The sequence below is a fragment of the Haliotis cracherodii genome, unplaced genomic scaffold, assembly GCF_022045235.1.
Source record: "Haliotis cracherodii isolate W230 unplaced genomic scaffold, xgHalCrac1.p SCAF_11, whole genome shotgun sequence".
NCBI lineage: Eukaryota > Metazoa > Mollusca > Gastropoda > Lepetellida > Haliotidae > Haliotis > Haliotis cracherodii.
In genome coordinates this window covers 841,505-863,878 of record NW_027266266.1, presented here as the reverse complement: position 1 = coordinate 863,878, position 22,374 = coordinate 841,505, and the positions used below count along the sequence as shown (strand labels likewise).

Sequence of the window (22,374 nt, the reverse complement as noted above, 5' to 3'; positions counted from 1 at the left end):
AGGGAGTAGTAAAGATAACGGGGTTACTGGACCACCACAATCTAGGCCAGGTCCAGGCCCTTACAATGCTCACATGGGGGTCTTAAGTTTTATTAATGATGTGATGACGATCATTAGATACATGGCACCAATATTTAACAAGATGCATCCTATATCGAGGACACAAATTATTCTCTGGCTTTGGCTTTGAATGCTAGGAGTGCTTGTTCAATAAACTTGTTTTTCTCATCTTCACTAATGCCACCGGTCTTACGAGTATTTAGTTGAATCTCTTGCTTCATTGTGTTGTATTTGGTGAGTTCTATCAACACTAAATGAAAGTCGTCCTCAGATATCTTACCATCAGCTAGTGCTGTTGTCAACGCTACATGTATTTAACTTTGCTTCAGCCAGCACCCAGTTGATAATAAACCAACGCCATCTACACCAAGACCCTTTTTAGCTACTAAAACTGCAGTGTCAACTCTATCAAGAGCATTCACAGCTCTGTGAAACTTTTTATACAACTCAATTCGAGAATCACGCTCTTTCTCCAGTTGCTGTTTAATTTCATCTATTTGTTGTAATCAAAATCCATCAACAATATTAATCTTTTCAACGAGTGCAGGATATGAATCCATACTATATAATATTATATTATAAAAGCATTAAATGTTTCACTGACAATGTCTTGAAACTATTAACCTTATTATGTGTGTCTTATTTGGCATAAAAATCTTTGTGAGTGAAATAATCCCAGTTACAACCTGGAACCCATCAAGGTTTATTAAGTTAACTCTTCCTCATTGCACAGAAATACCACAAGGTTGTCGCTCATGTTTTTTACCTCAATTAAGTCTGAGACCCTGTAATACCTCGAGCACCTGTTCTGGTGCACCCCAAAGCAAGACTTCAATGTAAAGTCTAGCGCCACAAAGTATCAAAATTGATTAATTGGTGAGCGTCAAAAAAGTGTCCCAATTGTGTGGATCGATACCGATGATGTCAATTACTGGATTGTCTGGCCCAGAACCGATTATTTACAGCCAGGATATTGCTGAGTGCGGCGTGAGACAATAAACAAAACATAGTTTGAGGACTGTGGTGAGTGAGTGGAACACACTTTGAACAGTATTTCAGTTATATCACGGCTATCGGACTCATGTCGGATGAAAGCCCGAAGTGGTGCATGCCTTTTACTGGTGAGCGTATCCTGCCACACCGATGTCACCCATCACAAACACATGCAAACCAAACCAAGGACACATTATGGTACAACTATACTAATGTCAGCCCTCACTGTTGCCGAGCATAAGAAACATGTTTTGCATCAAAATCATGGATGTACCAATAATACGTTCCAATTCATAAAGGTAGTACATGTCAAACTTTTGGCAAAATGTACTGACTGCGACCATCATTGTTAATCAGTACGTTTCGAATCTCACATAGGCATATATTTGAAATCGTCACCTATCCCAATCCTTACTGATGAGCAATGAAACCAGAAGCTGTAACAGTTTGAGAATATTCGGTTTCTTTTCCAATACGGTGATTACATATCACTACCAGGAATGGTTCAATGAGTTTCCCAGTTATTTTAATGCTGACTAGGAAGGATATTTTGTAATACCAGGTATGACTTATGCTATATTTTCCTTAACAACATGAGAAAAAGAATAAGGTGGTGGGTGAATTAATGGAATATTGAAGAAATCTTTTTCAACTATTTCTACTCAAATATGTCTACATGTAATTTGTTTCTTATATCTTTTAAGTTAGACTACATAGATGTGGCACAAATTCTCTCACATCCTTCATCTGCTATACCTTGAAGCAATTACATGTACCCCTACCATGAATAAAAAATAGTTTTTCTGATAATGTACAGAAATGGGGAGATTTTGAATAGTTGTTACCACTAAAATTTAACATGATAGTTATAATAATATATTACACAAACTAAAATACACACATCAGTTGCCAGAGGGCTGTGAGGTATTGGGACTTAGAAACTCTGACATGTTGAGTATCATGTTCTTTGTTTGATGTTAAATGACACTCGCAGTAATATTCAAAATAATTATTATAATTACATTACTTTACATACCCTCCCACTTATATATTGTGAACATCCTCGCCTATTGTACAATGTCATCAGTGTATACTCCTATATATTTGCCTCCTGCGTATCAGAAGAAATATGTCCAACTCTTATAACTCTTGAAAAATAGCATAACACAAACATCCCGGAGGTTTTATATCCACTTTACAGAACTAGAATTATAACACTTATATCCCCACCAATGGGTGGCATAACATCTTTATTTCCATTTGGCTGTTGCTATTTTAAAGGCAAACACTGTTTTCAGAAGTAGCCAAGAAATTAAACAGAAACTTTACTCTATTATTAAACATGTCACGAAGGTTATGATATGATAGACAATCAAATAATACATTTGGGACAGATATCGTGGCAAATTAAACATGGCAATGGGTAATAAATACAGATAATAAGCAACACGACCATTGTAAAGGAATTTACACTTATTCATTAGCGACCTGTATAAAAAGAAGAAATTGTATTCCGCTTTAGTTCTGCATTACCACTTTTACAAATGGCGGATAACGAGTCAGTAGCACTGCCATTGGCGCACTAAAAACACAAGAAGTGCAGCTGATTTTGCTCTCATGAACTGTTTGTCAATGAAACACATAGTTGCATGCGTCAGATATAATTCCCTATGGTGTTTAACCCAGTTCTAGACGTACCCCGCTTCTTGTCGCTACAGATGTCCAACTTCCGGCTGAGTGTAATTGACAGAACGGGTCTCAGCACCCAGGAACATATTGGCCACACGGTCCCCGTGTGCGTTCTGTCAGGTGATTACCATTACTTGTACCATTTCGACCTGTTTCAACCTGCAACAATAAACATGTCTTTTGTCTTCTTAAACTTCACCCCTGGGTTTTGTCTTCGTCATCACCCTGAGCTACCACCCGAGAGCAAAACCTAAGCTCTTGGACAGTTTTATTGTGAGCTGGATGCTTAGTTCCATACTGCCCAGCTCCTGGGTTGTTTGCATGCATTTACCTTCTAAAAGTGTTGATCATATTCTTAATAAGGTAAGACGGCCTGACCACGTGGTACCTCGTCCACAACCCACATGCTCCAGTGTAGTGATCGTCCGGATGGTATTACTCACTGGAGCCCGAGTGAGATGGCAGATTCAATTTCAAAAGTATCACTTTGTATGATATGTCGGAAGGATTGAGATAAAGCTCTTTACAGAAGAATACGTTACAATGGAAGAGAAAAAACGGCAACTGTCTCAATTTGAAGATATCCTTTAGGTTTTATACCGAGAGACTGTTATACACACATGATGTGTAATAACTGCATCAGTGTAGCGACAAGAGGACGTGAAAAAGTCAATCAGGTCGTCCTTTAAAGAAACGTGTGTTGTACAAAACTCATGGAACTACATTTGCTAACATGTGGCCTATCAGTTCGTGCGACCAGAGCATTACAAAGAAAGGTGTTACATTTCCTGACATCTCTAGCTGGAGTTGCAATCATTTGACACCTAAAAACTGTACCGGGCCAGGCAAAAGAAATACTTGTGTTTTAGAATTAAGCCTTAATTATAGTTACGATGGAGCATAGGCTGCCATGTGTGTTTGAATAAGTTAGGACCCCCAGCCAGACCACGATTAAGGCAATGAAATACTAATATTTACTAAATAATATCTATAAGCAGTCTTAAATTAAAGGCAGATATAGCTAGGCTTGCCTATTGAAGATTATAGACTGCATGCAAGGCCCCATACATATTTCACACACATGGTACAGGACTATAGGTTCTAGCCTCTCTAGTTTCTTTCGTTTGCTTTCTGTGCTAAAATAGTTAATAGATTCCTGGTCAAGATGTTGGTCCAGCAGCCCTGACAGTTACTCAGAAATCCATACCCTTAAGTGAGTTAGTTTTCGTGCAGATAGCAGACCCGGAACCTGATTAAAAACTAAACTAGCTTCATTTAGACTTTTGTCTTAAAGAACGGGCTGGGCGAAAGGGAACTTAATATAGTTCAGGGACTGTGAGACAGACTAGGAGACAGGCTAGGTGTCAGTTTCGCATGGAGAACTGACTAGTTTCGCGATTCCTACTAGACATGCGAATTGATTACCTCAGCAAACCACGGAAACATTATGGAACAAACACGGTGATGGCAGTGATCGCTATTGCCGAGCGTAAAAGACATTTTGTCCATGAAAAGCTTTCGACGTGTACCAATAATATGTTCCAATTCCTACCGGTAATATACGTCAAACATTTGACAAAATGTACTGACCGAGAGCATTATTGTTAATCATGCATTTAGGCTCTCACATCGGCATATATTGGAGCTCATTACCAATCCCATTCTTGGGCATCCTTCCAACGAAGAGCCAGGAAATTAGAAGCTGTAACACTGAGTGGACATGAAATGGAGAAAACAATAATTGTATATCATGCACACGACATACTGAAGTGCGCGCACGATGAAGTATTGTGTGCATTAAAAATAATTATAATTGTGTTAAAATGTGCATACCAAATATTATACTGTGCTCACGAAATGAACTGACATTATTGGGTAAAGTATATCGTGCACACGCTGTCACAAAACGTGCGCGCGTAACACTAATATCTCGACCTCAAACATGTTCTGCTGATGTGTTGCACATAACGTTACGTTACATGTAGTCCTTGTAAGAAGTCTACCAATGCGTTTGGCGTCCAGTACGTCGGCTTGTTGTCCACAAGCTTCATGATCATTTAGACACTTTCTGTTACATTGAGATCAAACAAAAGATAACACCGTTAAGGTGCTTATATAGCGGGTTTATTCCTGGTTACAGTAGAATATCGACCTCGGAATATGTTTTCGCTAATACATACATGAACAGATGTTCATATCTGTATTGGTGTTATGTCTAAAAGGATATCCATGCTTAAAGTGGCTAAAAGGATAGTGTTCCAAAATTGATAATAGAAAGCAATATGCAGGTATATAGTGTATAAACCAATGGAAAAATTAACTATCCTTTTTTCAAAAAGTTCAATAAGAATACATATATTTTGATTTTAAAGAAATCACCTTGCAATACATAATCATGCTAGTTACACGCGTGTTTGGTTTGAATGTGATTATCACACACTAATTGTTTAACTAACAGGTGGTCCTAAAACATTTGTGTTTAACTGTACTTAACGCTCACGCAATGCCACGGCTATCTCAACACCAATGTCTTTGCGTCTGTGGCATGCTACACTAGGATTGGCGCAAAATGAAGTTGGCAGAGATTTTTAATGTTCGTCGAAACGCAATATCACTTCTTTGGAGTCGTTATATCTACAACAGGGCAACACACGAGTGACGTTACGAAAACAAGACAACCATATACAGAATCGATACCAAACTGCCAGTTTTGACAATTTGGATAATTCTTGGTTTGAGATCAAGTATTTGCAGAACCGTACGCAACCAATTGAGGGAGCACAACATCTGGCCCTGACGTCTAGTGAGACGCTCAATGCTGCTTCCCCGTCACCGCCAGGCACGCCCAGCTTGCTGTGGGCAGCGTCTGAGGCTTCAACGACAACACTGGGAAAATACCCTTTTTACAGATGAGTTGAGGTTTCATCTGGACAGCTCCGATGGTCGTGCAAGTGTCTGCGGCATCCAGGAGAACATTTTTGTGATACTCAACGGTGTCCTTGGAGTACGCTACTTTATGTGCAAATGCAGGGACGTAAGGTCATGTTGCAGTCCGCCCACAGCTTTCACATGTTGTAACATACCTTATGAGGCAGCACAACATTCCTGAATTGCCATGGCCGGATGTTTCTCTACACTATTCGCAGTGCAATGTCCTGGCATTATGCTTTCAATAAATCGCTTGTATTTGTTCGTGCGCAGGGTTTAATATCTCGTGCGCAGGATGTAACATATTTTTTTAACCATGTCTCTTCATTTCGCGCGCACGGAATAGTATATCGTGCGCACGATATGATATATACTTGTTTTTTATAATGACGTCTCTTCATTTCGTTGGCACATTATACCATATAGTGCGCACACTTTAGTTTCTTGTGTTCATGACATACAATTATTGTTTTCTCCTTTCCATGTCCCTTCAGTGCTACCGTATTTTACGGTGTGTAGTAACATTTTATTATATGGTTCAGCATGAAAGACTGAGTTTTCTGAGAAAAGTGATATTTCCATTGCAGTGAACATAACGCTTGATATTTCACAGCAGATAACATAACACTTGATATTTCACAGCAGATAACATAACACTTGATATTTCAATGCAGTGAACAATACACTTTGACGGAACAATTGTTATACAAGAGGTACCTCCCCTTTATTTATCTCCCTTTGTCGTAAGTGACTACACTAGCCCGTTAACGTTCCCTTTGTACGTTAGTTCCACATTGACAAGGCAAAATATTGACGGATGGTCATTTAGGGAGTTATTCACTTTTTGCCGTTTATTACTCTCTCGAAAATGTTTCGATATGAACTGCAAATCACCCATTTAACTCGTCAATCGTGACTGTTCGTTTCGCAAAGCGCCATTTTTGTTACTTGACCAGCCTATATTCTTTCGCTTCTCTCAGCGGTCTCCTAGTATTCAAGAATATTTTTTGTTAAAGTTGATTTTGTATATAATCATATCGAAATATATGATAAAGAATTATCATGACCCTAAATATTTTTTTGATTCTTTTGTTCATACTTTTTAAGATTTTGCAACATGAAACTACTTTTTAAGTCGCAAATACAAGGGTGTGTGAACCGGTGAATTTACGTTTTAAGGTTTTACCTTTGTAATGATCTAGTCTAATTTTCCGGTAGTCAACTGCACAAAAAGTATATAATAAATAGGATATTCCATGTATCTCGTGAAATATCATGTTTCTCTCATCTCGTGACAGGGGAACAGGTGATACATCCACCCCACCCCCCCTCCGACCCTCCACCCCCCCTTCTACACCCCCACCCCCACCCCAACCCCCCACCTACCGTCACTCAATGAGAGAAACATAATAATTCACTCGACACGTGAAATATCAGCTATATCTCATGTTTTGTACTGGTTTAATAATTATAAAGCAAACTGCTGTTGTTTTGTTGAAGATTATTCATGATAGGACATTTCACAATCTAACTGTCTGGTGGTAGAGGAAACTATAGCTCTAAGCATCAGATTTCTTTATAATTGCCATATTCTAAACATCAAAGATAAACAGGAACTATGTAAAGTAATGTAATAAAACAACTGTATCAAGTAAAACATATAATTATGATAATCATTCGCGATTTAATTGCTTTCAATTATGTTATGGTCACTGCTCCAAGGCTGTACTGAATGAAATGTCCATGGATGTGTAGTAACTCAATCCTTACAATAGGCAAGTCAAGATAAGCGGCCAGTCTGAGGATGCCAGTCTTTTATAGGGACATTTGTTCTTATTATTTATATTATCCAAGAATTCTGATTTAAACTAACAATTTTGCAAGTCTATATTTCTTTCAGTGGTCGGAATTTGCTCGGATCTGGGGAGAGAGTGTGCTGTTTGAAGTTGCCAGAGTACATTTATAGGCTCTGTGCTGACCACGACGCTGGACCATGCAAAGTTGTCACAGTTGATGATTATTGAGAGAGATAACTGGAGCAGATGACGCATTTTAAAAAGAGAAATAAAGAGATTAAACAAACAGATCTACTTATCGCACATATATCTGTAATACTTTAATACCTAACATCACGATTTTAACTTGCATATATCAATGCTAATTAATGTTCTTAACTTTCATTGTATTCAAACATTTATCGTTCTTATTCGAGCTTAAAGGTGGTCTATTTTCATTCATATTTGCAATTAATTCATAAGAATTGGTTCCGATTTATTCTAGCATATCCATATTGGTCTGTGCTGTCCCACTGTCCACAGCAGGGAGATTCGGCCTCGTTTCAATTATGCACTTCAAGGGCGAGTGAGAGAGAAACCGGACGGTGGCCATGGGGCTGCAGAGAGGATCGGGATGGTTGATCGTCAGGATAAACAGCTCTTGCTTTTCAAATATTTTCAAGAATATTGAGACTCTACGTAAAACCCTTTCATAAACGGTCGAACGTGATTCAAGTTGTTGCCAATACTTTATCAAAATGTAGGAGACAGGCAGACAGGAGATTTGGCATCTACTGAGGGCCATAGGACTCTGATGATTGGAATAACCTCTTGGTTTATACAGACGGAAATTGATCTTGCTGTACATCTTCCTGACGCAAGCCTTTCAACACTGTCTGCAGTTAGCCCTGCTCCTTGCTGTACTAAATGATAGGTCCATTGGTGTATATAGTAGTTCTACCGTTTTGTATAATGAGCAAGTCTATATAAGAGCATTCTTCCCCTAGTGCATGTTGGGAGGTCTGAAATCTGCACTGTGATATTTTGTTCCTTGATAAGGGTCAGTAAATGTGTCCTAGTCGAGTGAACGTGAACTACATGATGATTGTGGTGTTTACGTACATGTACATATAGTTTCTTAATCAATCATTAGCAATAACGATTGTCCAAGTTAATCGGTTTGTTTCTAGTTAACTCAAATTCATAATATAACATTAAAAAATATGTTTAGCCCTGAATCAATTTGATTACTTTGTATCTGTTATCCGTCGACGCCTAGTCTGTCCGTTGTGTCTGGACAACTCTACTTGTGTTGTAGTGAATCCGATAACTGTACCTAAGGTTATCCTTTCTGTAAAAGTTAATATGTACATTATCGTTGAACATGTATGCGGACATCAGCATACATTCCTGTGAAAAACAACAAATACACTACAAAAAAACTACAAATCCATGACGTTTTAAGTGTGAAGAAAAATGCAGCTCCAAACAATGTAGACCGACATAGGGTAATGATCAAAGTGGACATTCTCAATGTCAAGGAAGGATTGTGATAGTATCCATTGTCAGTTTGAAAATATGCATTGTAGTATATAGGCGATGCATCAGGGTAATTTGTGTGAGGCAACTCGTGACTGAATTGAACTGATCGGGTTGTTGGCGTATCGATGTGCCCCGGCGGCGTGAATCGTTTCTCTTGGTATCAATCACTGGATCGTTTGATAAGGATTCGATTCCCTTGTGCAGTAGAGCTGTACTCACTCACTCACTCACTCAACCACCCACTCAACCACCCACCCTCCCACCTAACCACCCACCCACTTACTCGCTCACTCACTCACTCACCTTATTCATGTTTAAACATATTTCTCTGTCAGTTTTATGTCAGATATATCATGTATGTCACTTGACTATAACAAATGAAACTGACAATGTCAACTGTACAATGAGTGAGTGACTGAGTATGATTTTACGCCGCTTTTAGCAAAGTTCCAGCAATATCACGGCTGGGATCACCAGAAATGGACTCCACATATTGTGGTGGGAATCGAACCCGGGTCTTCGGCGTGACGAGCGAGCGAGCGCTTTAACCACTAGGCTAAGCAACCGCCCCCAACTGTACAATGTGCCATGTGGCCTTAAATACTGAATAAAATATCTATATATCCATTTTATTCAACTTAATATAAATCAAAAGCCACGTTCACACAGCGTGGAGATTGCGGCGTAAAACAACAAACACACTCGGACATAAACATACATAGGGGACACATATAACACAATCAGAGATGGTTTATTCACGTGTGTGTGTGTGTGTGTGTGTGTGTGTGTGTGTGTGTGTGTGTGTGTGTGTGTGTGTGTGTGTGTGTGTGTGTGTGTGCGTCTGTGTAATAGGTTTAATGAATTACTGTATTTTTTATATTTACATAAAACATATACATATATTGTGTACATATGAGTTTTCAAAAATCTACAATATCAAAATTGATTCGATACTCTCAACGAAAATGACCACGATTGCAGATGAATATCTTTTAGCCTCTGTAGAAAAAAATTGGTAAATACACTTTCAGGTTGTACACATTGATCATACCAAACATTTCCAAGACCACTATTGAATAACAATGTTTTCACCTCAGTTGTCCAATTAGTCTTTCCATTCACATCGTATGACATCATCATGTTGTAACATTTCTTAGGGTATCTTGATGAATTCATTTTAAGGAGTTTCAGCCAGTACTTTATGTGAATACCTAACAACACATGTGAATATATAAATAGAGGAAATTTACTACATTCTCCATCAACCAGATTCTTTTGCATGCATAAAGGTGAACCTTTTCTATTTTATTAAATTGTTTTAATCCCCATATTTCCTCACCGTTAAGTAAAATTGGGTTAATTGTAACATCAAAGATCTTACAGAATGACTTGTACTTTCTGGACCGCAGTGGCTGTGAACGTAAGGGCATCATGATTGGCCTTAACACCTTTTACTGCATTCTTAAATCTTAAATTCTTAAATCTATTAATTTCTACCAATTTCATAAAGGAAGAGAGATGGGAGGAATGTTGTTTGAGGACATTGGATAGGTTTATGTTATGTTTGGTAAGGGCATTAATATGTTTGGCAAGCAGGCTGACATCGTCAATGGTAGCTGTACCAAACAATGTTTTGGAAAGGGACCCTACAAAACTTAGAACTGCTCGTTTGAGCGTCTTGATGAAGGCACCTTGGATTCAGGGATGAGTTTAATGATTTGGTGCCTAGTTTCATTTAGCAGTGAAACACACCTGGTTTTGATGACGTTAAGGTGCATTTGGATTTGGTGCTGTAAAGCACAAGTTCCATTGCCTTGGTGGCATCACTCATGGTGGGAATGCTTCGGACAAGGGGAAGTTTGACCTCGTAGGTGTGGACCCAGTATTCAGTTGCAAGTGGTTGAGTCTCTGAACAGGGCTGGTGCCAAGGATAGGGCGGGCAAACAGATAAGCCACAGGATAATCAAGCTCCAGGATGAACCTTTGATGAAATGGAAAGGGAGCCATTAGAAGAGTTGGCCTGGTTGAGAAGAATGTTGTGGCCACCAGCACCTAAACAACCTAGCACTATAAGACACAGAACACTTGGTAACTGCAAAGGGATGGTCACTCATACCTTATGGCCATGCAATTCACGTCACAAAAGATATGGGGGTAGCTTGATAACAAATATGCAAATGAATCATTGGAAGTACTTAGGTCCGTGTTTGCGCTTCTTACCAGACATTGTTCTGGACCTATGGAAGTGCTTGATCAGGGATGGATCAAGGTTGGAAGTGGGCTCCCAGGTCGTTTCTGAGTAGCCTAACCACTTGATTTGGTACTGTTTGGTACCGTTTGCCATTTTGCATCTGATAATTTTGTCAACAGGATACGTTTGATTATCTTGAGATTTGTCAACCTGTTGGCGGGCAATGGATGGTGCAGAGCCTGCATCACTGATGTGTGGCTGTGGAAGAACCACCTGTGTGTCTGAGGATGTGTCAGCATTAGCAGAAGTGCTGGGAAGAGGAGAATGTGTGACGGTTCAGCAGAAGTGCTGGGAAGAGGAGAATGTGTGTCCGCTTCAGCAGAAGTGCTGGGACCAGGAGAATGTGTGTCCGCTTCAGCAGAGGTGCTGGGACGAGGAGAATGTGTGTCCACTTCAGCAGAGGTGCTGAGACCAGGAGAATGTGTGTCCGCTTCAGCAGAAGTGCTGGGATGAGGAGAATGTGTGTACGCTTCAGCAGAAGTGCTGGGAAGAGGAGAATGTGTGTCCGCTTCAGCAGAAGCGCTGGGACCAGGAGTATGTGTGTCCGCTTCAGCAGAAGCGCTGGGACCAGGAGAATGTGTGTCCGCTTCAGCAAAAGTGCTGGGACCTGGAGAATGTGTGTCCGCTTCAGCAGAAGTGCTGGGACCAGGAGAATGACGACCATGGTTGGGAGTGTGATCTGGAAGGCGGTCGTTGGGAGTGAGAACAGTGTGGGCTTTGAGGCGATTGGCATGGATAGGTGCCTTCTGCGTCTTGTTCGTTTGGACATGTTGTACCTTGAAGGTATGATTGGGACCAATCTCAAGTATGGTGTAGGATCCTACCCATTTAACTGACAGTTTCGGGGACCTATCAGGGAGAACATGTAAATTTTGCATCAGGACTAGATCACCTACTGAGAATTATGGATCTTTAGGTTTTGAGGTCAGTGCTCTCTTTGTTGATTTCTTGATGATTTCTCTTGTCCCGCGTATGTCCAGAAATATTATTCCCTGGGACGACGACGTGGACATCATTGTGAGGGAGAGTGACAAACCCGCATTGTTGACATTCCTGCAGTCCCTCCCACCAGAGTATGAAGTCAACGCTTCAGTGAAAACAAGCTGGAAATTGTATCACGCAAATTCTCTCATGGCTGGTGGCACGAGCTGGAAATACAAGAAATGCTCCAAGACTCCAAAACATTAAACGAGGAAAGGATGGGTGTTGGGTCAGCAGGGAAAGTAATGGAGCCAGTAATTATACGGAGACAGAGAGACGAGCAAAAGATCTATTTTTTGAAAGGTTATCAAGGGAAGAAAAAGAGAAATTTAGGGACCTCATTAAAACCTTCAGTGAAGGTGTGCCCTCTAACATCACCTACTTTATCTATGCAGGAGCTTTACTGGGTTCCTACTCCCATCACGGCATTATTCCCTGGGATGATGACGTGGACATCATTGTGAGGGAGAGTGACAAACCCGCATTGTTGACATACCTGCAGTCCCTCCCACCAGAGTATGAAGTCAACGCTTCAGTGAAAATAAGCTGGAAATTGTATCACGCAAATTCTCTCATGGCTGGTGGCATGAGCTGGAAATATCCAATCCTCGATATATTTTTTTACTCTGAACACCCTTCACACATACAAGATTGTAAAATTCAGGAAAAGATATACAAGAAGAGTGACATGTTTCCCTTGATAACACGGCCCTTCATGGGCATGATGCTGCCCGCTCCAAGGGAACAGACACAAAGAGCTGGAACTCGTCTACAAGATTGATATGTGTGTGTCAAATTTGTATGATCACAAACGGGAAGAATATTTGTCATTGGAATGTAGGGCAAGAATTCCTTGTTCTCTTCTGAAAGATACGTTTCCATTTGTAACCAGAAATATATCACATAACAAAACTATTGAAGCGTTGGAAAATAACTACAGCATCCCGGAACACCTGATATAATTCTGGTGGATGTGATCCACATACCAGTACATGTCTCCTATTCCTGTATCAGTGGAAAACTGGGGTGTTTTCATGATCCGGTTAGGTCTCGAATTTTTTCATTTGATGAAAAAGGTTATTTATGTCCTTTTGATTTGTCATGTATGATGTATTAGACATCTCTGCTCTCGTTTAGAAGTAGACGTAATAGAGGGTGAAGGTGATGTGGAAGCAGTAGAGGATCACGCTGATGTAGATGTAGATGTAGTCGAGGGTCACACTGGTGTAGATGTAGTAGAGGGTCACACTGGTGTAGATGTAGTAGAGGGTCAAGCTGATGTAGATGTAGTAGAGGGTCATGCTGATGTAGATGTAGTAGAGGGTCACGCTGATGTAGATGTAGATGTAGTAGTGGGTCACGCTGATGTAGATGTAGTAGAGGATTAGGGTGGTGTGAATCTCACAAGGAAGACCAACTCCTGCTGGGGACGAGTTGTGACCAAGAAGCCACAAGTTTATTTTCAATATCAATATTCACCCTTAACATAACTGAACAAATAATAAGTACATAGTTATACACATTAAAACATTGCACTTATCACCGTTATTGATATAATAATTAAAATGCATTCATCACATTGTTCATGATGTTCTCCATATTACTTAAACTGCATCAATGCACTTTCTTATACAAGATGTAAATTAAACATACATGAAACATAAACAATAAATAACTAAATTACTATGCCTACCGAATGTGTGGCACTCAGGTGATAATTGCAAAATCACTTGTCACTGCAGATCCATCTATAAATAACATACACATATCACTCGAACTTAAATATCATAAAATAATATGCATATTCATCTACTGCCATATCAATTCATTCTAAACCTAATCTCAAACAGGGTGACATCGATAAACATACATAAAGTAAGATGATATTTATTAATGTATCAAGGCGAACAATATGGCGGACACAAATACTTATATATGTTGCCTTTATCATCAAAATATTATAGTACATTCACATCACATCAGAAACCATAAACATAAATGGTGTGCTTATAATCATTATTGTACTAATGACATAAAATACATTCATACAATCGAATCACACAAGTATACCCTACACTGAAATAATGTTTGCACTATACATGCTGTACTAAAACAAATATTACATCCTACATGATGTTTACAATCTAGTATTAAAATTAACCTTTTGAGATAAATGTGCAGCTGTACATAGTGATCTTTCTTGGTGCCTGCGGAAGTATAGAAGCTTGCCCTAAAATAACAAGGCAAAAGAATACTCTCACAATAAACAAAAGAACTGACCAGCCCAAGTTAAGCTTGGAGCAATCAGGCTGGAAACTTGTACCATACATGATCTAATAAAATACACCAATTACACTGTCTAAAACCAATACCATATATATACAGATAAACTTTAAAAATGACACTGCCAAAGATGTAGTAGAGGGTCACGCTGATGTAGACGTAGATGATGTAGAGGGTCAGGCTGAGGTAGATGTTGTAGAGGATCACGCTAATGTAGATGTAGATGATGTAGAGGGTCACGCTGAGGTAGATGTTGTAGAGGGTCACGCTGATGTAGACGTAGATGATGTAGAGGGTCACGCTTTGAGTTCTGTAATAATGCTCTGCCTTAACTTCTTAAACTGCAGTGATGAGAAAGATTATGTTCTACCAGTATTTTATTTTTCATCTTTGACTGCAATAGCCCTCAGTCGAGTTGAAGGACATTCACCCTGGATATTATCTATTGTACTAATCTGGCCTAGATGGATGCACAGCTCTCGATAGGGAACTAAACTGGGTAATCTATCTCCACTCTTTATTGTGCTGGGTATCACTTCTTTTCCTTTCTCCAAGGAGACCCTACTATCACTTTACAAATCACTAATTAGATCAAAAAGAGACTATGGATGCCAAATATACAACGCCTTAAACTCCTCATTAAGCTCAATTCAATATCAAGCACTCAAGATAATCACACGCAGTAGTATAGGTAATGATGGTTCTGGACCACTTCCACTGGAGCTGGATTTATATACCTATACTGCTACTACAGGGGGAATTTTTTATGCCAAAATGATTATGCGATTCAATGATAGTCATGAGATTAAGTTAAATTGACTCTAGCTCACCAATACCTAGGGCCAATCATTGCTTCTATTAGTATAAAAGTGATGATGTGATTCAACGAAAGTCGTTTTAAAAGAAATATCAATTTTAATTAATAATGAATAAAATTTACTATAGCCCACAAGGATATTGGAAAGGTGTAGGAGCAATAAAAAAATTAGCCACCATGGGTAAGGTATCTAAAGATGTAGCCAATGATTGGTTAAAGAAACAAGCGATGTGGCAAATATACTTACCGGCACCGCGTTATATTCCGAGAAAGAAGTTTGATAATTTTATAATGAATGAAGTTCATCAGGCTGACCTCTTGCTTCTTCCCCACGATAAGGTAAAACGCAAAACGTATAAATACGCTTTAACAGTAGTGGATGTGGCTAGTCGATACAAAGAGGCTGAGCCATTAACCTCGAAAGATTCAACAGAAGTAGCTAATGCACTGAGGCGCATATATAAACGTGGACCACTAAAATGTCCTAAGCTATTTCAAGTAGATCCCGGTCGCGAGTTTATGGGATCGACAACTAAACTGTTAACAAAGCACGATGTTGAAATCAGGCGTGGTGAAAAAGGGGCCCACCGTAGTCAAGCTATCGTCGAAAGATTTAACAGGACATTAACGGAACGTTTGTTTGCTTATCAGTATGGGATCGAAATGAAATCCGAGCGATTGAGATCAACAGAATGGGTGACACGATTATCAGCTGTTGTATCAGCGCTTAATAATGAAGTAAAGAGATTAATAGGGAAGAAACCATCCGATGCTATTAAAATGAACTCCGTGACTTCCGAATCTCAGCACCGAGGAGAGGCAAAGAACGAAAACTTCCGGATAGAGTAAGGGTAAGATATTTATACCAGCCTGGTGAACTCGAAGGAGGCCTATGACATGCAACAGATCCAATTTGGTCCCTTAAGACGTATAACATTAGTCTATTGGTTATGAAAGAAGGAGAGCCTATTCTTTATTATCTTCAAGATGGACTAGGTAGGGCATTTGTACGAGAAAAGTTGTTCATAGTTCCCGACGGTACGGTATTACCACTATAACCATATGCATAGGTAGTTACACCATCATTATCAATCCATCTCTTTGTATCTAAGGGGGATAATGATGTCTTGTTCATTCTTAATCCATATATCCTATGATTGTAACTTCTTAAAGAGTTCATCTCATGTTTGAACGTTCTACCGTTGAATAATGATTCTTTATACTGTTCGTGTTTGATATGCTTTTTTACAAGATACTTCTTAACGCCCTTAGCTTTTCTTATCTCCCCATTCTTTATAGAATACATGTATTATAGAATACATCTTAGGTCTTAATCCGACATACTCCGCTTTAGGGGTCCCAGCACATTCATCCTTCATCTTACCTAACACCTTTGTATTTATTACACTGTGCAGTGGATTATCTTTTGGGTAATTGCTCCTGTCTTACATATCTATTTTTTCTGCCATATCTTTATACACATCCTCGGTTTGTATTTCCATCATCAAAGAATCTGTGTCAGTATATAACACCTCGCATCTATCGCCGTATTGCTTCTTAAGTTCGTTGTAATAAAAGTCATACATTAAGTGTTCTGAAAAGTCGAGAATACTCATACCGAAGTACACCGGTCTGTTGAATTTTATATTACTCTTCTGCATATGCAACACGGCTAAGTCGTTATCGAATATCTTGCTTCTGTTAAAAGCCAGACTGGCTATAAGTTTCCTGAGTCTTTCTTCCTCATTAGATCTGACTAATTTAGCATATATTATACACATATATTATATCTCGACGCTAACAATTTGTATGGATGGGCTATGAGTCAACCTTTAGTCAGATCTAATGAGGAAGAAAGACTCAGGAAACTTATAGCCAGTCTGGCTTTTAACAGAAGCAAGATATTCGATAATGACTTAGCCGTGTTGCATATGCAGAAGAGTAATATAGAATTCAACAGACCGGTGTACTTCGGTATGAGCATTCTCGACTTTTCAGAACACTTAATGTATGACTTTTATTACAACGAACTTAAGAAGCAATACGGCGATAGATGCGAGGTGTTATATACCGACACAGATTCTTTGATGATGGAAATACAAACCGAGGATGTGTATAAAGATATGGCAGAAAAAATAAATATGTACGACAGGAGCGATTACCCAAAAGATAATCCTCTGCACAGTGTAGTAAATAAAAAGGTGTTAGGTAAGATGAAGGATGAATGTTCTGGGACCCCTAAAGCGGAGTATGTCGGATTAAGACCTAAGATGTATTCTATAAAGAAGTCCGATAATGGGGAGATAAGAAAAGCTAAGGGCGTTAAGAAGTATCTTGAAAAAAAGCATATCAAACACGAACAGTATAAAGAATCATTATTCAACGGTAGAACGTTCAAACATAAGATGAACTCTTTAAGAAGTTACAATCATAGGATTTATGGATTAAGAATGAACAAGACATCATTATCCCCCTTAGATACAAAGAGATGGATTGATAATGATGGTGTAACTACCTATGCATATGGTTATAGTGGTAATACCGTACCGTCGGGAACTATGAACAACTTTTCTCGTACAAATGCCCTACCTAGTCCATCTTGAAGATAATAAAGAATAGGCTCTCCTTCTTTCGTAACCAATAGACTAATGTTATACGTCTTAAGGGACCAAATTGGATCTGTTGCATGTCATAGGCCTCCTTCGAGTTCACCAGGCTGGTATAAATATCTTACCCTTACTCTATCCGGAAGTTTTCGTTCTTTGCCTCTCCTCGGTGCTGAAGATTCGGAAGTCACGGAGTTCATTTTAATAGCATCGGATGGTTTCTTCCCTATTAATCTCTTTACTTCATTATTAAGCGCTGATACAACAGCTGATAATCGTGTCACCCATTCCGTTGATCTCAATCGCTCGGATTTCATTTCGATCCCATACTGATAAGCAAACAAACGTTCCGTTAATGTCCTGTTAAATCTTTCGACGATAGCTTGACTACGGTGGGCCTCTTTTTCACCACGCCTGATTTCAACATCGTGCTTTGTTAACAGTTTAGTTGTCGATCCCATAAACACGCGACCGGGATCTACTTGAAATAGCTTAGGACATTTTAGTGGTCCACGTTTATATATGCGCCTCAGTGCATTAGCTACTTCTGTTGAATCTTTCGAGGTTAATGGCTCAACCTCTTTGTATCGACTAGCCACATCCACTACTGTTAAAGCGTATTTATACGTTTTGCGTTTTACCTTATCGTGGGGAAGAAGCAAGAGGTCAGCCTGATGAACTTCATTCATTATAAAATTATCAAACTTCTTTCTCGGAATATAACGCGGTGCCGGTAAGTATATTTGCCACATCGCTTGTTTCTTTAACCAATCATTGGCTACATCTTTAGATACCTTACCCATGGTGGCTAATTTTTTTATTGCTCCTACACCTTTCCAATATCCTTGTGGGCTATAGTAAATTTTATTCATTATTAATTAAAATTGATATTTCTTTTAAAACGACTTTCGTTGAATCACATCATCACTTTTATACTAATAGAAGCAATGATTGGCCCCAGGTATTGGTGAGCTAGAGTCAATTTAACTTAATCTCATGACTATCATTGAATCGCATAATCATTTTGGCATAAAAAATTCCCCCTGTAGTAGCAGTATAGGTATATAAATCCAGCTCCAGTGGAAGTGGTCCAGAACCATCATTACCTATACTACTGCGTGTGATTATCTTGAGTGCTTGATATTGAATTGAGCTTAATGAGGAGTTTAAGGCGTTGTATATTTGGCATCCATAGTCTCTTTTTGATCTAATTAGTGATTTGTAAAGTGATAGTAGGGTCTCCTTGGAGAAAGGAAAAGAAGTGATACCCAGCACAATAAAGAGTGGAGATAGATTACCCAGTTTAGTTCCCTATCGAGAGCTGTGCATCCATCTAGGCCAGATTAGTACAATAGATAATATCCAGGGTGAATGTCCTTCAACTCGACTGAGGGCTATTGCAGTCAAAGATGAAAAATAAAATACTGGTAGAACATAATCTTTCTCATCACTGCAGTTTAAGAAGTTAAGGCAGAGCATTATTACAGAACTCAAAGCGTGACCCTCTACATCATCTACGTCTACATCAGCGTGACCCTCTACAACATCTACCTCAGCGTGACCCTCTACATCATCTACATCTACATTAGCGTGATCCTCTACAACATCTACCTCAGCCTGACCCTCTACATCATCTACGTCTACATCAGCGTGACCCTCTACTACATCTTTGGCAGTGTCATTTTTAAAGTTTATCTGTATATATATGGTATTGGTTTTAGACAGTGTAATTGGTGTATTTTATTAGATCATGTATGGTACAAGTTTCCAGCCTGATTGCTCCAAGCTTAACTTGGGCTGGTCAGTTCTTTTGTTTATTGTGAGAGTATTCTTTTGCCTTGTTATTTTAGGGCAAGCTTCTATACTTCCGCAGGCACCAAGAAAGATCACTATGTACAGCTGCACATTTATCTCAAAAGGTTAATTTTAATACTAGATTGTAAACATCATGTAGGATGTAATATTTGTTTTAGTACAGCATGTATAGTGCAAACATTATTTCAGTGTAGGGTATACTTGTGTGATTCGATTGTATGAATGTATTTTATGTCATTAGTACAATAATGATTATAAGCACACCATTTATGTTTATGGTTTCTGATGTGATGTGAATGTACTATAATATTTTGATGATAAAGGCGACATATATAAGTATTTGTGTCCGCCATATTGTTCGCCTTGATACATTAATAAATATCATCTTACTTTATGTATGTTTATCGATGTCACCATGTTTGAGATTAGGTTTAGAATGAATTGATATGGCAGTAGATTAATATGCATATTATTTTATGATATTTAAATTCGAGTTATATGTGTATGTTATTTATAGATGGATCTGCAGTGACAAGTGATTTTGCAATTATCACCTGAGTGCCACACATTCGGTAGGCATAGTAATTTAGTTATTTATTGTTTATGTTTCATGTATGTATAATTTACATCTTGTATATGAAAGTGCATTGATGCAGTTTAAGTAATATGGAGAACATCATGAACAATGTGATGAATGCATTTTAATTATTATATCAATAACGGTGATAAGTGCAATGTTTTAATGTGTATAACTATGTACTTATTATTTGTTCAATTATGTTACAGGGTGAATATTGATATTGAAAATAAACTTGTGGCTTCTTGGACACAACTCACCCCCAGTAGGCGTTGGTCTTCCTTGTGAGATTCACACCACCCTAACCCTCTACTACATCTACATCAGCGTGACCCACTACTACATCTACATCTACATCAGCGTGACCCTCTACTACATCTACATCAGCATGACACTCTACTACATCTACATCAGCGTGACCCTCTACTACATCTACATCAGCGTGACCCTCTACTACATCTACACCAGTGTGACCCCCTACTACATCTACACCAGTGTGACCCTCTACTACATTTACATCTACATCAGCGTGATCCTCTACTGCTTCCACATCACCTTCACCCTCTATTACGTCTACTTCTAAACGAGAGCAGAGATGTCTAATACATCATACATGAAAAATCAAAAGGACATAAATAAGCTTTCTCATTTAATTTAAAAAATCGAGACCTAACCGGATCATGAAAACACCCCAGTTTTCCACTGATACAGGAATAGGAGACATGTACTGGTATGTGGATCACATCCACCAGAATTATATCAGGTATTCAGGGATGCTGTAGTTATTTTCCAACACTTCAATAGTTTTGTTATGTGACATCTTTCCGGTTACAAATGGAAACGTATCTTTCAGAAGAGAACAAGGAATTCTTGCCCTACATTTCAATGGCAAATATTCTTCCCGTTTGTGATTATACAAATTTGACACACACATATCAATCTTGTAGACGAGTTCCAGCTCTTTGCGTGTGTTCCTTGGAGCGGGCAGCATCATGCCCATGAAGGGCCGTGTTATCAAGGGAAACATGTCACTCTTTTTGTATATCTTTTCCTGAATTTTACAATCTTGTATGTATGAATGGTGTTTGGAGTAAAAAAATATATCGAGGGATTGGATATTTCCAGCTCGTGCCACCAGCCATTAGAGAATTTGCGTGATACAATTTCCAGCTTGTTTTCACTGAAGCGTTGACTTCATACTCTGGTTGGAGGGACTGCAGGAATGTCAACAATGCGGGTTTGTCACTCTCCCTCACAATGATGTCCACGTCATCGTCCCAGGGAATAATGCCGTGATGGGAGTAGGAACCCAGTAAAGCTCCTGCATAGATAAAGTAGGTGATGTTAGAGGGCACACCTTCACTGAAGGTTCTAATGAGGTCCCTAAAATTCTCTTTTTCTTCCCGTGATAACCTTTCAAAGAATAGGTCTTTTGCTCGTCTCTCTGTCTCCGTATAATTTTTACTGGCTCCGTTACACGCCCTGCTGACCCAACACCCATCCTCTCCTTGTTTAATGTTTTGGAGTCTTGGAGCATCTCTTGTATTTCCTGTAACAAGATTTTGCGTTTTATACTTTACACTATTTTTTGTTTTTTCCGCTTTTGAAGCATCTCTTGTGACATTTCTTGTTAGATCTTTCGTAACAAATCTTGCTTTATACTCTGCATTATCGTGATTATTTTCTGATGCAATTTGTGAAGTCCTTGTCAAATCCATTCTGAAATCCCTCTTCAGTTTACAATAAAAGAGGTATGTACTGCATAAGCATAGGAATACCAGACAGATCAGAGACTTCTTGGGTCGCATGACGATGTTCTGTAAAAAAACGAAAAAAAACATTGAAAAACTTGATTAAGTGTGATTATTAGTTCTATATACACCTGCCTCCAGCATCATTAATTACGTGTGGTACCAATACAGGTCGAGCTTGACATGAATTATGTGCCTATCGCCAGCACCAGGATGAATTCATACACAAGCGTGTCGGTAGGTTGTTCGGATTTGGTTATACATATATCACAAGCAGTGCATGTTGCAATAAAACAAAGTTCATCA

The 22,374-nt window shown here is 38.9% G+C and overlaps 1 protein-coding gene and 2 pseudogenes across 1 annotated transcript in view; 2 read left to right on the top strand and 1 right to left on the bottom strand.

The window, feature by feature from the left end:
• The window catches only part of LOC139455185 (uncharacterized), a 121,170-nt gene that overhangs the window by 1,920 nt on the left and 96,876 nt on the right, over positions 1 to 22,374 (top strand). The window contains exon 2 of the mRNA XM_071236737.1: positions 3,434 to 3,439. Within this exon, the coding sequence (XP_071092838.1) occupies positions 3,434 to 3,439 (6 nt within the window). The remainder of the gene's footprint in view (positions 1 to 3,433; positions 3,440 to 22,374) is intronic.
• On the top strand, positions 11,402 to 15,133 carry LOC139455951 (uncharacterized; annotated as a pseudogene).
• LOC139455950 (uncharacterized) lies at positions 19,092 to 22,158 on the bottom strand (annotated as a pseudogene).